The following is a 15,845-nucleotide window of genomic DNA, read 5'->3' on the forward strand; positions in this document are numbered from 1 at the left end:
AAAAAAAAGAAGAAAAAAACATGACTCGACCACTGTCAGTTATAGAAAAATCCATGTGTACCTACTATTTATGAAATAATTTAAAAAGGAAAAGATGATCTTAACCATTCACTTACTGGAAGAAGCACCAGAATTGCAACTGGAATAGCACAGGCAATATCAGTTAATGTCCCAGTGATCTTCTTTGTTTCCCTCTCTGTAAGTTTGTGTCTGAAAATTTGCTTTTGGATAAGACCAACCATGACCAGTAGATCTATAAAGAGCAACTGAGTGCCCATCCGTATATCCTTGATCACAGTTCATGTCAGATGGTAAGCATTCATGCAATGTTGATAGTAAAAGATGTTTATCCAATACACATTAAGCGGGTGCCAGTCTTACATAGATTGTAGCTAGCAGAGAGTAGCAAGATCTAACAAAGAAATTCTGATTAATCTTTTCATCCATGGCTTCAGGAACAGAAAGCTCATCAAGGATCTTATCGGAGCAGCTAGGCTGCAATATGACAAGTGTTCAGTACTTAAAGACAAAACAAGGTGCTTTACATTTTCAAATAGCAAGAAGAATGTTAATTGGGTAGTTTTTCTCCTTTAAATTTCTGTCTCTTAAAAACGTCACTCAAATTAGTACAGAAGGTACAATTTCAAAGCAAGCACTGTCAAATAGCTTGTAATCTGGTCTTATTTGGATGGGAGCATGGCATGAAATTTGTAATAGTTGACAACGAGAATTATGATAATGATTTTTCGCATAGGAAAAGCTATTTAATAAGAATGAACCATATTCTGAAATCTATCTCATCGTTCTTCTATGTTGTAATTTCTGCAGGAAGAAGAACTGCAACAGCTCAAAGGATTACAAATGCTTCGTAACATATGCAAAAGACAAAAAAAAAAAAAGACCAATCAATTAATTCAAGTTTTTGTACATCAAGGGTTGAAAACAAGTCAAACTTTTCAATACTGCTACCTGTCATGGGAACTGCCACTGGCTTCTTATAAGTCTTCCCCAATTATAGATGTTACAAGATAGCTTCATTACCTTGTTTATACCTGAAACATATGGAGGGTTGCTTTCAGTGATTTCCCTGGCCATTAGATCCCCACGACATTGATGTTGCATTCTTATGGTACCAAGGTCTCGTAGATGTGTCATTGGCTCTGGAAATTGAGCTCGAGTAGTTCTCCCCAACCCACTGTTTGATAGAAACTTGAAAGTCAAACATGCAACCATTTTTCTCAAAAAAAAAAGAAAAGAAAAGGAAAAAACAAGCAAGCATTTTGAAACAACCAGCTTGCCTCTGAAACATTAGCTGTTGTTAATATAGAAGAATCCATTGCCAATTCCAACTTACCATAATCTATCATAAGCAGCCCAATAATCTTCAATACAAATAACTAGTAGATTCTTGCTGCAAAATGCCATAGCATAAGTCTTTCTTTACTAAGGTGACCAGAAGTTCATGTGAAATTGAAATGGCACACTGCTTCCATTTCAAACCTTTGTTGTAGATACACCACCAACTTAGCATCAAGAGATTCTTGGGTCTTCTTGCTGTAGTGAATAAAGCTTGAAAACATATCTGAGCAAACGCCAAAAACAGTAGATAGAATTATTTCTTTCTCTGCTTGCAAAGCATGTTGTTTTGACCTCTTTCTTTCCTGATGCCTTATGCAGGGCACTGCAGCATAGAAGTCGAGCCATCCAAGTTCCTCACTCACAACCTATTAGAAGAATAATCATGTTGGAGGAAAATTCTGAGTAAGTTTAAAAGCATTTAATAGTATATAATCTGAAACTGAATCACGCAGAATACTCATGCATCATGACCCGACCCCCAATCAATCATGGGAAAAAGAATAACTATCAGAATAGTCATTTCATATATTCATTAAAGTATTTCATTACAAGTTGATTGCTATTAAAAATGACTTAAGTTTAGCATGCAATACTAAACCAAACTCTTGATAAAACGATTTAAAAATGATAAATTAATGACTTTCAGTTTGTGGATTCATCAAAATTCTTCATTAAACATGGGTGATGTTAACCTTGAGTAAGATCTGCATGCAATTTCAAAATTCCACTTTGACATGCCACAGCAAGCAGTCAAGACTTACCTCCATAAAAAGTTGATACATACATATGGAGGATAACTCTGGATACAAGAAAAGGATACCACATTCCAAGTAGCTGTCACGAGATGAAAAGAATCAATAAAAAAATAATGAATATAACTTCTTGGATATACTCTTGGAATGTGAAGAAAATCACCAGATGAAGTCCTTGACAGGTTCATCAAGATCCTTTATACCCATATGTGATAAGAATAATCTTGTCTTTCTTCCTAAAAATGCAAAAAGCCCCAGAACAGCCAGATCCCTTGCTAAAACCTGCCAAATAATTACTATAAAAATGATAGGAGCATTAAATTCTGGTAAAGAAAGACGGAAACTGGATGACATTATGAAGCTGAGTGCAAGATCACAGATCCAATAGGATATTGAGAAATTTCTAGGTAAGATATTTCTTCTGTGGCCTCTTAAGTGCACATGACAATCCTGTGACTAATATACAACTCCTTTTCAAAAAAAAAAAAAAAATCATAAAATCCTATGAACATAAAACATACACAGATTTAAGTCCCCAGCAAAATGCTAGCGAATGCTTGTTCCCCACATAGTAAGCAGACTTAAAGATCAAGAAATTTCAAAGCAAATGGATTAAAAAATATTTGAAAAAAAAGAAAGGCTAACCTGTGTATTGCAAATTCTCTTCAGATTTGTAATGACATTTTCTCTACTAAATGCTGCTACAAGCTTTACTTCAAGCAATCTCATCCAAAACATTACCTCGCCCCTTGTATCATGATGCAGTACTTTTGGGCCAAAATGACTCAAAAATTCATTTTCAAATCCTGCATTTGTTGCTGAACGATGCAATTTGCCTATTGAAGAAGAACCATGTAATGTATCCATAAGTTCCCTTGTCAAGTCTGGAAGGGACATGGTGAATGCAGGACAAGAAATACGCTTAGCACCTAACTTCGTAAGAGCAACACAACAACTGGTGGCCAGAACAGTCCCTGCAATACAACTGAACTTTTTTGTACTCAGTGTAGCATCTTCCTAGAGTATCAGAAAGTAGGCATGTAAAAAAGATAAGCACATATCTGGAAAGCTGATCATAAGCAATGCCATACTACCTCAATTGATAAAGATATAGGGACAGAAATCAATTAATTGGCAAAATCGTCTTATAACCAAGGTTTTACAAAGCCAGGATATTATCCATCTCAGCAGGTGACCAATACTGAGATGGACTGAGATAGTTTATCTCAGCTGAGATAGAAGCTGGGGAAATTTCAGGGAGTATCAAGTTGTTCCAGAATCTCAGCCAACATATAGGAACCAAGATATCGATATCTCTTCCAATATAGTTAAACCAAGAACTGGTACTTTTGGTAGGCATTGATTTGATATTTATTGGTTAAAAGACTCATTCAAGGTCCGCAAAGAAAGGTTTAACAATCTTAGCGAATAGATTGATATTTTTATTGCCTGATATCCCATGATATGTCAGTTTATATCAGCCAAGATAGGAAATTGTGCTTATTACTTTCCAATAATCCATAAGAAAAAGAAATTTCATATACGAACCCTTTTCCATATTCTGATGCCCATCTTTCCAGTAAGGGGGTGAAATACTTTGTTAGAATTGAAAGTTGTTCTGTTCTAAACCATGTCACCAAGTTCTGGTCTCTCTTGTTCAACTGACTTTGAATGCAATCCATAATCAAATTCACTTTGGGGGAAAGTCTGTAGAAGAAAAGGCAATTGATGAATAACACATATTCTTAAGTAAATTTCAAGTTCACTTTTTTTGACCCCTTTGCTCCGATTAAGCTTGGATTACACTTACATACTAAACACTGGATGTTTATCATCAAACATACTCCCCATCTCCATTACTGTTTTCAGCAAGGCATAGACTGCTGCCTGCACAACCAGGAAAAAAAATAGAAATCACCTTTCCCAATAGCTAGAAACTAAACACCAATCTATTGGCATGACAGAAGATACTTGTTGCTGCAAAAGGATAAAATGGATGACAACACAAGACAGAATTTTCAAAGAAATTTTACAGCCATGCAAGCTAAAGTCTCGAAGAAAAATGACAAATACTGCTTCACCTAGACATAAATGATTTATGCAGTAAAGAATGAAAGGGACTAACTATACACCAACAATCCTTCGGTTCTTAAGTTGAACATATCATCTCTAATTCGCATCAAATGTACCTGCACCCTAAAAATCCATTAGTTTTACCTGTAAGTCAGCCCAAGGCATGAGTCCAAACACAAGGATAAGCTCAAGTAACATATACAAGCTTCAGGCCTATATAATGCACGAGGAAGATGGGGTGATTCTAGGGCACAATATATGTAAGAGCACTTGTTCTGTCTCAAGACTCTCAACCTGCCTTCAAATTTATTACCTCTCCTTTTTACATACGGTACAGGCTGCACACTGCACCTGAAAACTAAGTATTTCCATGGTTCTGATCTGTTTCAACCTGTGACACACATGGACTATAGAAAGAAGTTGTTGCAACGTAAAATACGCCCTATGCTTAGAAATGTGGTGGGATAAAATATGCTCTCTCTGAACTTGATCCTGGTTCACTCGAAGATCAAGTGAATGGGTCAGCAGGTCTGCCCTATTTGTGTTTTTCATGCAAAATGGAGCAGGCAGTTGCTGCCCACCATAAGAAAAAGTTTGCATGATGCAGGCCAACTGAAAGACTAAGTAGATGGGCAGTTGCAATTTACCTAGCAATGCATGAGAGCATGCTCAAATTTTTCTAGAAGTTTCACTAGAAAATCAAGCAGATATGTAGAAGAGAGAAGAGAGGAGGTTAAATTTTTTCTGCTTGAAACATAAGACTGCACTTCAGGTTCATACATGTCTGTTTCAACTTCCATCTGATCATATTAGAATATTGCATTAGTTTACAAAACCTTGATGCACGAATAAGCTGTATTGTGTCGAGAGGAAACCCTAAAGCCTAAAGATAACGCAACATTCTACGAGATTGGTGTGGACAGTCTAAATGGAAGCACATGGTAGAAGTTGCCATTATAAGATGAAATAGGTAGAGATAAATGATGGTAGTGGGATAGGTTAAAGCCTTAGTATGTCTAAGAATAGAAAGCAAGTTATTGCCACCAGACTAGGCACACCAGAACAAGGATGATAATGCTTATCGGTATATTTGACCCACATCACTCAACACCCAGCAATTCTCAGTTATGAGCATTGGATACCTGGTATGCAATTTTTCGGTGCCACACGTCCGCATCCACTCCTACCCATGCATTAGCTACTTTGAGATGGCTAGTAGCTGATTTTTGGGACTTTATGGCACGAAAAACACTCATCGCAGTTTCATGCAATAATTGAAGTACAATATTTGTAAGACTGATATCCATTCTGTAGTTAGCACAGACATCCAGTGGAGGCACCTCTTCACCATAATCACGATCAAATTCCAAAGAGACCGTCGAGGACATCTGAGAAAAGGAATGTCTTGACGAATTTGTTTGCAAAGTTGGCATTAAAAAAGTGAAAGGAAACCTGGAGATTATTTTAGACCCTCTTAAAGCATCATTTCCACATCGATCATGACTAAAATTGTGTAGTTGTGCCCTTAAAAGAGAAGTTGAATGGTTCTTGATCATTTCAGTGCACCAAGCACCTGGAGATCTGCAATGCAAGATGAATAATTACAGAAACTTTCCTCAAACATGTTCTCATAAAATTTGATAAAAATGAATAATTGGTATAGTGCTTATGATTTTACGACATATATAATACTGAAAAAAAATTTAGTGAGGAAATCGTTAAAGCTAGAGAAGATATGGTCACCAATTAGCATAATGGTGCATCTTTAGATGAAACAGACTACTTAAATGTTTCGATACAGATTGAGTTAAATAGTGCAAATCATATAATATAGATTCAGAAACCACATGAACTTGCAACTGCATGTATCCATTTATTATCAAATAACCGCCCTAAGTTGTTCAGAGCAGGGAATTCAAGTTGTTCTAGGCCATGTCTAATCAAAATTAAATAAGCTAGGCCCATACCAGGCCCACCAACAACCCTAAATGTGATGGCTTGCAAATTCACTTATTTTTTGAAAAGAAGAATAACGAAAAGAGAACGACATATTAATCAAAATAAAAAAGAGATAAATGCAAGCAGATAAATGATAAAATAAATAACTAATGGGTCCACCCATATGACTTTATAACCATTTAACAAGAAAAAAACATCATTCCTTTCTTTCCATTCACCTTTATAAACAAAAAAATGTGATGTTGGAAGGCTTGATTCCCAATTTCTCCCAGATGGGAGTGTTCTGTGTAAATCCTCTTAGTTTGTCTAAATTACTGTTGAAAAAATAGGAAATAAATAGTATACATAATAAGGGATAAGGAGATGATTGAATTTAATTATCATTCTTCATCAATCCCTACTGAGAAGGTCAGCTTCATGAACTATAACTAAGTGATGTTCATTTCATGCTACAACATTCTGAGCATTACCAGAAAGATGTAAATATCAATTGAGAGGCTGTTTGAAATTTTAAACTCTCATTTGACTTTATTTGGTACGTGAGTACATACGAAGAAATTGCTTGTACTGAAAGAGATTCCCCTTTCTTGGCAGATCACAAGCCCAAACGACAACTTATCCGCATAGGTTCTCCACTGTTAAGTTGCAATGCGGCCAAGTCTTGTTCTTCATAGGGCCTTGTCATTATTATTATTTGGAATCTGTCACTTCTGTTCTTCTGCATGACCAAGATACTAGTTTGGACAACCTTTTAACACATATCAGTATCAATACTGGTAGCACTCTTCCAGATGCTTCCTAATGGGTGTCCTGACCTTTTAAGAAACTAGAATCCCCCAAACTGAACTATTATGAATCCAATCCTTCTTGTTCCTTCATTACTATAAACCCACTAAGTTCAAAGGAACAGAGATAAATCATCAAAGATACTAACGAAACACCAGAAGTCTATGAACCAGTCAAAATTTATTATTGCAGAATCCATTTTAATTTGCTTTTTGAGATATTGATAATTACAGGGCATGTTTGTTTTGCTACCTCTGATATTCTTGCTATCCTTACATTCCAATGCTAATATCAGCACATACATCTTATTTGCAATTCAGGAAAGATGTGATTTATCGATACAAAATTGAAATCCCTTAACATGTGAGAATATCTGACCTATATTTGAGTTTTATTTCTCAGTATATGTGTTTCCACCTTATTATAGTAAAATTTCCATTAAAAAGCCATCTACTCTTTCATACTTGAGGGCAAAAATAAACCCAATAACTTAACAAGCACTGCTTTTGCAATATTTTGATGACAGTCTTTTACTTGTCAAAGCATTCAATATATTCTGTGGAAATACAGTAAGGCAAACAAATTCCAGTAAGTAATATTTTTAATAAGCATAGTAAATGATTTAAGACTATGCTGGAAACCATCACGACCATCACATTTATTGTCCTGAAATGTTCTGAATCCAGAATTATTTTTTTTTTAAAAAAAAACTTGTATGTTTAAATAGCATTTTGTTTTATTTCGATCTCTACTATTATAGAGCAAACAAGCTGAGCCTTCTGTGTGCGGTCCTAAAAATAAACACATAACTATTTTCTCCAAAAAATTATCACAGCTTTGTCTACGTACGTTTTGTGTATTAATACAACCTATCAAAGCTGTCCAAGCTAGGCAGAAGTGTTTGCTGAACCGCACATAAATTTCTCATAAACCATTGTTTTTTCACAAATTACTGACTGAAATAATCTCTGTGTTATAGCTTGATCTTAGACCTAAGGAAACAATGAGCTGGATAAGCTATTCGACTAAGTTGATAAGGTAATTAGAACGTTATAATTTGTTGCTTGGTAGTTCACAGGGAATCAGCGAGAGGTCACTCTTCCTTCTTGTGCGAAGATAATTAGAACGTAGATGAGTGGAGGGAATGATGACACCATCCCAAAAATTTCAAGAACAATTGTAGAAAAAGAATCACGCTAAAGAGGGAAATGAAACAGCGATGTGTGAGAGAGAGAGACCTGGAAGGTTTGGTGAACTGAAGAAATGTGCAGGGAGGCGTGGGAGCGAAACAAGCCATTGGACTGTGGAAAGATGGCTTGTGAAATGAGATGGAGGAACTAGGAAGAGGAGAAGGTAGAGTTAAATGTAGGAGATGGAGAAAACTAGGGAGGAAGAGCTTTGGGTTCCTCTCCGCGCTGCTTCGTTTTTGTTTCGGGCGCCGGGCCCTCGCAGTTAACGGGGACATGACGGAGACGACCCCGCCCAGACGGCGCATGGACGAGCCATCCCAATTACAGATCCACGAATCTCGTATACTTTAAAATCAATCATCCGGGGGCAAGCCACATCATCTGAAGAAAAACTCAGTCTTATTGATGAAGCACCTATAAAAGAAAAAATTAGAAGAGATAGAGCACCCACTTCTACCTGGCATACATCGGATGCTGCGGAAGTGCCATGCGGTCCAGATCTCGCATGTTCTTTGAAAAATAAACCAAGCTGCTGACTAGGTCGTCTCATTTGCTGCTCATCATTCGAAAGAATTTTTCTGGACCCGATAGTTCTATGTTTTCTTTGCTTTGTGTAGCCTGTTTGCTAGTGATACTGCTGGCTGTGCTCACGCAAAAGCAGTGTGAGCAGTCAATGTATCAAAAAAAAAAATCAATCATCTACTTAATACACGGCTCTTAAAACATATTGTTCTCCGGATATAGAACTGCACCATGGATCTGCAACTCACCAACTCAAGCACACTTCATAATTTTATACCGAGACCTGATCATAATTGAATTGCATTTGAGCGCGTTGGGATGGATTTGGTTGGACTTCAACTTAATTTGGATAGACTAGCATAAAACCATTCGACCAACCGGTATCACAATCCGACAAGCAACTTGTACTTATCAAGCAATTTTCAATTCCTGCCAACCCAAAAAAAATAGTGCCTATCCACACCACCTAAAGTCCCGAGGTGATTCCAATTAAAACAATAAAAAAAAAATCCTAACTTGATCAGCTCAATCCAACCATGCCATTTTGGAATCTTTCAAGATTCTTTAGTAGTTGGTTTGCGTGACATGGTTTCAACCAGAACCTAAAAGTAACTCGATATACATATAATTAGATGTTAAAACCATGTTGTAATAGCTTAACATTGTTTAACAGTTTAATCAAATCATTATTCATTTAATAATGTACGTTTAAACCTAACCCGGCCAAGTTAGCAAGTTAACCATCCCAACTCGGACATAGTGCCACTCAATTGACTTGCTTTGCAGATTAACTATATGAGTTAACCCGTGTTATATGTTTCATAAATAGATTAGTTGGATTGGAACCACTAAATCACCTTATTAAATAGGCTGGGTTGGGACTGGCAACTTTTTCAGAATGCTTATTTATTGCGGCCTAATGCAAACCTAAGGTTATGCTTAGTTTTTGAGTCCTTGCTATAATTGTTAGCTTAGCTGGCTCATATTTAAACTTGTGGAGTGAATAACCACTACATGCTCGAAATTTGTTTTTGGCAACTCCTTTTTTAGATCGACTCATATCTCCAAACATAGCTTGGGTTTGAACTTGACAAGATGTTTTAATTAATCAAAGCTTGAATGCATGCCAAAAGGAAGTAAATATTCATTAGACATGAAAAGCTTCCTTCTTCTCCTTTTTTTTTTTTTTCTTTTTTTTAATCCAAGAGAAAATAGCCAAAAGGAAGTAATTAAGTGAATTATGCATGCCAAAAGGAAGTAATTATTCATTAGCAGCCTCAAAGGTTGATGAAACTCCAATTGCGGTTGATCCAGGAATGCCGGAACTACTTGTCCCACTTGAGCCGAATTCCAACCCACTTTCTCTGAACTAATTCGGGCCACGGGGCCCACGCCAACTCTTCCACTGGTGGACCAATCGTCGGGTTGTGGGACCCGCGTTATTTGATGAACTAGGAGACAGAAATTAAAGGTCCCAGAGAAGAAAAGGACGGATAATTCCACATGCCACGTGGCGAAAAGAGACTGGTGCAGCATTTGGAGAGTGCGCAGTAGATTGGTACTCCCATATTTGTTCCAGATCAGTCCGAGGAACGCTCCTCGCGTGATTGACTGACACCTGTAACATTTTTCTATATATCGTATACATGCAAGACGAGAGAGAGAGAGAGAAAAAAAACCAAGCATGGCGTCACCCTCGTGACTCGTAAGTGCATAAAATCCAAGTCAAAACCAGAGACCATATGCATTTATAAAAAAAAAAAAAAACAAAGAAGCTTTTAAAATGAGAACAAAAGGAAGTTGCGATAAGTCCGTTTATGTGCAGGTACAACAATCCCTATTATCCTGGTGATCCAATCCTATAAACCAAAACGAACAGAATAAAAGACAACCCCGCATTTGAACCGTAATCAACTAAATTTATCCTTCCAAATTATTTAGCTAATACACAAATATTTATAAATACTTTATATTTGTAAATATTATATTAAAAATAGAAGTCCTTATCATGCCAGCCTTGCGAAACTTACTTCTATATATGGGGGAAGCTCTCTCATTTGGACCCTCCTCTCCTCTCCCCTTCTCTTTTGTTCTCATCTCAAGAGCCCCACGGCCCTCGCCATCACTCTTGGTCAGTCCAGCCGTTCCTTTTTGCTTCAGATCTTTCTGAATATAATATAACTTTTAATGGGAATCCGTCAACGTACTGACTTTTCTTTATCCACTGATGTGTTACGCTTTTGTTTGTTTTCTGACTTGCGGCATCCTCTGTTTTCCTCTGTTCTTCGCCTACGATCACGCAGAAGCTGACTAAAAAGAAGGCTTCGGGCGGCGGTTTGGAAAAGCCAGGGGCTGCGAGGATTGCAGGGAGACCGAGGAAATGGCAGGAGGTTTTGTGGGGGGTGATGTAGGCAAGAGAGCAGAGCTCTATGAAGGAAGGATTACCAGTTATTTCATCTTAGCTTGTATTGTTGGATCCCTTGGTGGATCCCTTTTCGGATATGATCTTGGTGTCTCTGGTGAGTTTTATTGATCTGGTTTTCTTTATTCCTATACTATTTCGGCGTCTCTTTTCGTACACCAACTATTTCATGGAGAATCTTGTACTTCTTGTTTTTTCATTGAAGGTGCTGAAAGGTTGGTTATTTGGGGGAGGTGAAGAAGCTTTTGCCATTTTATATGACATTGCTTCGGTTTGGAAGTTTGGGTGTTGGCTATTACAATGATTTATCTATTTAGATAGAACAGCTTCAGTAAATCAGTTCCTTCTTTTGACAGTTCCCTTTATAAAAGAAAGGGAAACAACAAAGTTCTGTAAATTATATACCCATCTTTTTTCTTCATCAACTTCTCCTTCTTCTTCTTTTTCGTGTTGATAAATATTACATTGGTGTAGAAGGCCATGGTGCATTTCAAACATAAAAAATACAAACCTGGAGGGCCTTATTGATGAATAATATATATATATATATATATATATGATCATTTCTCTCGAATCCATTACTTAAATACACCTTGCTGTGCTTCCCTTTCGTTTTAATACTTTTAGTTGTTTTTGTATCCGAAACAATAAAACATTGGCCAAAAAATTCTCCTGCCTAGAATTTTTTATAATTCTATAAGATTTTTTTTTTAAAAAAAAATATGATACTACTGCTTTCTATTTTCAGAAATAGAAAACAATAAATGAAGATGCAATTAAAAGGTTCCATAATTTTTTTCTCTCCATATTATCCAGAAATAAGACTATAATCATTTTCTTTGTGAAAACATGAAACAGAAGATCTCATACTTGTTGGATCCAATTCAACAGTCAAAGCGAGAGAAAAGAGCTCATTTTGAGATTCTTCTGGTTTTCAGGTGGAGTTACTTCTATGGATGATTTCCTAAAGCACTTCTTCCCCAGTGTGTACCGAAGAAAGCAAGCACATCTACATGAAACCGACTACTGCAAATATGACGACCAGATTCTTACTCTCTTCACATCTTCCCTCTATTTCGCGGGCCTCGTCTCCACCTTTGGTGCCTCATACGTGACCAGAAAATATGGGAGAAGGATCAGCATCATGGGTGGTGCAGTCAGCTTCTTTCTCGGTGCAGCTATCAATGCAGGAGCTGTTAACATCTTCATGCTGATCATTGGCCGAATTCTCCTCGGAATTGGCATTGGTTTTGGAAATCAGGTGCGAGCTAAATACCAGACAAAAATCTCTTCGCTAATTTTATTCCAGCGATCTATTTCCAACATATCATTTCATGTAATATTTGCATGCTGAATCTGAGACTTTTTCTCTTATCTTCATGTTGTATAATATTTGGAGTTCCTCGCGCTCGCATTGGTAGAATAATTAATGAAATCTGAGATCCGTTTGAGGTGGAAAACAAAAGCAATTAATTCCATACTTTTATTTGCCTAAAACGATGCTTAAGTTGGCAATCAGATTCTCATATTTGCTGTACTTACGACAGGCAGTTCCCCTCTATCTATCTGAGATAGCACCACCGAAGATCCGAGGGGCAGTTAACCAGTTGTTCCAGCTGACTACCTGCCTGGGGATTTTGGTTGCTGATATCATCAACTACTTCACAGAAAAGCTCCACCCATGGGGTTGGAGGCTATCTCTCGGTCTGGCCATGGTGCCTGCAACTCTCATGTTTGTTGGAGGAATTTTTCTACCAGAAACCCCGAACAGCCTTGTCGAACAAGGCAAGCTGGATGAAGCAAGAATTATTTTGGAGAAGGTGAGGGGAACTCATAAGGTGGATGCAGAATTTGAGGACCTCAAGGAAGCCAGTGAGGCGGCTCGAGCAGTCAAGCACCCTTTCAGGAACCTCCTCAAACCAAAGAACCGTCCCCAGCTTATAATAGGAGCACTTGGAATCCCCGCATTCCAGCAGCTCTCTGGCATGAACTCCATATTGTTCTATGCTCCTGTGATCTTCCAAAGTTTGGGTATGGGATCAGGTGCTTCCCTCTACTCATCCATCATAACGAGCTCGATGCTTGTGCTTGGTGCGCTTGTTTCGATGTCAGTTGTCGATAGGTTGGGAAGGAGATTTTTGTTCATCGAAGCTGGAATTCAAATGATTAGCTCGATGGTAAGCAATTCTAGTACTGATTGAATTCTAGTACTAATAGTTTTCTTTAGATTTCCACTGAAAGAATGGAAAGTGCCTGCAATTTCCTGTTACATTACATGATGGAAAGAACCTAAAACATTGGTTTTTTTACTCAGGTGGTTGTGGCTGTTATTCTTGCACTAAAATTTGGTCGGGGGGCGACGCTCCCAAAAGATTTGGCGATCGTCCTCGTGGTCGCGATCTGCACATTTGTGGTGGCCTATGGATGGTCCTGGGGGCCTCTTGGTTGGTTGGTTCCTAGCGAGATCTTCCCACTGGAGACAAGATCGGCAGGTCAGAGCATGGTGGTTTGTGTCAACCTCTTCTTCACTGCTGCAATCGCTCAGTGCTTCCTTGCTATGCTATGCCATTTAAGATATGGAGTCTTCATCCTATTTGCTGGCTTGATTGTGATTATGTCCGTGTTCATCATCCTACTCCTGCCAGAGACAAAGCAAGTGCCCATTGAGGAGATGTCTCGTCTGTGGGAGAAGCATTGGTTTTGGAAGAGCATTGTATCTCGGCCTGATTCAGGTAATAACGACCAAAAGCAGCAGGAAACTAAGGCTGCAACAGTTGTTTAACTGCACCACACCTTCAAGTCCTCGTCTTATGTTATTTAGATGGGCTGAATCTTTGCTGGATTTTATGTTGTCCTTTGATTAGAGGACAATTCTTCTCTGTATTTGTTGGGAAAGTGACAATAAATAAAGACTAAGATTACTTTTATGCTTTCTTCATAGTGATATGTCGGTTGCTGATGGTTAAGTTGCTGGCATAAAAGTTCTACTTCAATTCTCTTTCTTTCTCTTTTTTTTTTTTGACTGGATCCCTCATTTCCACTATGGGCCAAAGAATGCAGTTAAGTGGCATTTAAGCTTTGTACATCTCATGTTTAACTGCTGCCATCTTTGATGAGGCTTGTGTTAGACAAGCCCTGTTTGGTGGTCCAATTGGCAAATGTTTCCAAGAAAACGCATTCAGAGCAGATTTCTGAGTAGATCATGTTATTTGTCTTTTAAAGTAGAACAAAATAGAATTGTTTTTTTCTTCTTTTTTTTTTTTGATTCAATAGAATTGGTGATGTTACTACAGGATACTGTCACCTTGTAGTCCCAAGTATATAGGCTGCATTTTCCTAGTAAAAAGGATAAAGATAATGTGTTTGGTGATGCATAGATAAGAGTGCTTATCATATAAACAGAAGTCAATAGCTTCCTAAGCAAACTAGGAACTTTCCCAACCTTGATCTCGGACAAAGACGATGCAACTTGAAATCGATTTGTGGTCAGAATCAGGGGTTGTTAAATTCTAAACCAACTGTAACTAACCTGAGTTTCAGCATCTCAAAGTCCGGTTTGATGGTCGAGTTCAGGTTCCAGCTGACAGGATTTAGTTCAGGTCTCATTTATTGGACAATTGGAACCAAACCTGGTAACGTCCATTTTCAGTTTCTATCTTCCCTATTACTTTAAGATGCAGAGTACTTGAAACATTTCATTTTAAAATAGTCCCGAAGCTGTATCATCCATCTTTTCAAGCCTTTTGCTAATTCCTTGCCTCCCCCATCTCTTTCATTCAAACACTTGCTGAAATCAGAGCAACTTTTAACACACGTAAACATTATTAAATTTTGTTTTTCACTTTAAATAGCATTATTTTGTGCACAAATTTTTAGAAACAATATAAATATTACTACTTGAAAATTAAGCGCGCATGAAAGTTGGCCTGACATTGAGAAATAACCGAAAAGAAGACACGAGTCAATATTGTACCGACCATACCGAACTGTATACGTACTTGTGCAGAGTCTGGTACCGAAATAGTGATCTTTGCATATCATGGATATGTCTTGGTAGTGCTTTAAGGCAAATGGCTATATGATCTTGATGTTTGAACTCCTGTGAACTTTAATAATTTGTTTTTTTCCTGGTTCTTACCAACTTTTAAGAAACATCAGCTGTAGACATGGCTGTTAACATGGTCTTTTAATACTATATGCCCACACAAGTGAGGATAATTCAGCGATCCATTTAACCTGTGAGAACATATTCATCATTCTCTGCTCTAAAGCAGACATTGAACTTGATGGATTCCCTTGTCTAAGGACCTATGTGCCTCATTGCTTCTGCTCAAAGAGCAATTGCTATGACACCACAACCTAAAACGTTTGTCTAGCAATGGAAATTGCTCTGGTCCTCAAAACCATTTGTACATTTAATGATTAGCCACTAAGGGCATTTTCATCATGGTTACACAAAACTTGTGTGGTCGTATCGTTACTCTTAAGCCAAAAAAAAAGAGGGGCGTGTTTTAATCAAATGTGAAATGGCCCCTTTGCATTTGTTAGGAAACACATATGCCAATTAAACGCTTAGCAAATTGTAAGTCTATAGACTGGAAAAGATGCATCGATTTGCTAATTTAGCAGCTCCAATTTATCACTGTAAGTTGATTATTTTCATAGGAGTAGGCCTGCGCAAAATAATACCCCAACTTCGAGTCAAATTTGCTTGGAAAGCATGTTGAAAGCTGGGGGTTCGCCTGAACAAATAAGATTAAGCCCTTCTCTGTTATATTTGGT

At 37.6% G+C, this 15,845-nt stretch overlaps 2 protein-coding genes across 2 annotated transcripts; one reads left to right on the plus strand and one right to left on the minus strand.

The window, feature by feature from the left end:
* Positions 1 to 360: 360 nt before the first annotated feature.
* On the minus strand, positions 361 to 5,572 carry LOC120112535. The gene is made up of 11 exons (XM_039132103.1): positions 5,327 to 5,572; positions 4,083 to 4,088; positions 3,933 to 3,998; positions 3,741 to 3,818; positions 2,757 to 3,128; positions 2,275 to 2,393; positions 2,121 to 2,193; positions 1,501 to 1,724; positions 1,355 to 1,411; positions 1,042 to 1,195; positions 361 to 495 (listed from the first exon to the last, which is right to left on the minus strand). Exons 1-11 carry the CDS (start codon positions 5,570 to 5,572, stop codon positions 361 to 363), a joined length of 1,530 nt encoding a protein of 509 aa, XP_038988031.1.
* Positions 5,573 to 10,744: 5,172 nt separating this feature from the next.
* LOC103709496 (sugar transport protein 14-like) lies at positions 10,745 to 14,081 on the plus strand. The gene is made up of 5 exons (XM_026805573.2): positions 10,745 to 10,772; positions 10,945 to 11,160; positions 12,002 to 12,324; positions 12,611 to 13,240; positions 13,378 to 14,081. The coding sequence occupies exons 2-5, from the start codon at positions 11,022 to 11,024 to the stop codon at positions 13,843 to 13,845; spliced, it is 1,560 nt and encodes a 519-aa protein (XP_026661374.1). The 5' UTR covers positions 10,745 to 10,772; positions 10,945 to 11,021; the 3' UTR covers positions 13,846 to 14,081.
* The last annotated feature ends 1,764 nt before the right edge of the window (positions 14,082 to 15,845 follow it).

The sequence above is a fragment of the Phoenix dactylifera genome, chromosome 11 (genome assembly GCF_009389715.1).
Source record: "Phoenix dactylifera cultivar Barhee BC4 chromosome 11, palm_55x_up_171113_PBpolish2nd_filt_p, whole genome shotgun sequence".
Lineage (NCBI taxonomy): Eukaryota > Viridiplantae > Streptophyta > Magnoliopsida > Arecales > Arecaceae > Phoenix > Phoenix dactylifera.

Excerpts from the sequence above, each read along its gene's own strand:
- LOC103709496 (XM_026805573.2), top strand. The coding sequence starts at position 11,022 with ATGGCAGGAGGTTTTGTGGGGGGTGATGTAGGCAAGAGAGCAGAGCTC. Across the intron at positions 11,161-12,001 it reads ATATGATCTTGGTGTCTCTG|GTGGAGTTACTTCTATGGAT; the intron begins GTGAGTTTTATT and ends TCTGGTTTTCAG. Across the intron at positions 13,241-13,377 it reads TTCAAATGATTAGCTCGATG|GTGGTTGTGGCTGTTATTCT; the intron begins GTAAGCAATTCT and ends TTTTTTACTCAG.
- LOC120112535 (XM_039132103.1), bottom strand. The coding sequence starts at position 5,572 with ATGTCCTCGACGGTCTCTTTGGAATTTGATCGTGATTATGGTGAAGAG. Across the intron at positions 3,819-3,932 it reads TGTTTGATGATAAACATCCA|ACTTTCCCCCAAAGTGAATT; the intron begins GTGTTTAGTATG and ends TTTCTTCTACAG. Across the intron at positions 2,394-2,756 it reads AGAGAATTTGCAATACACAG|GTTTTAGCAAGGGATCTGGC; the intron begins GTTAGCCTTTCT and ends ATTATTTGGCAG.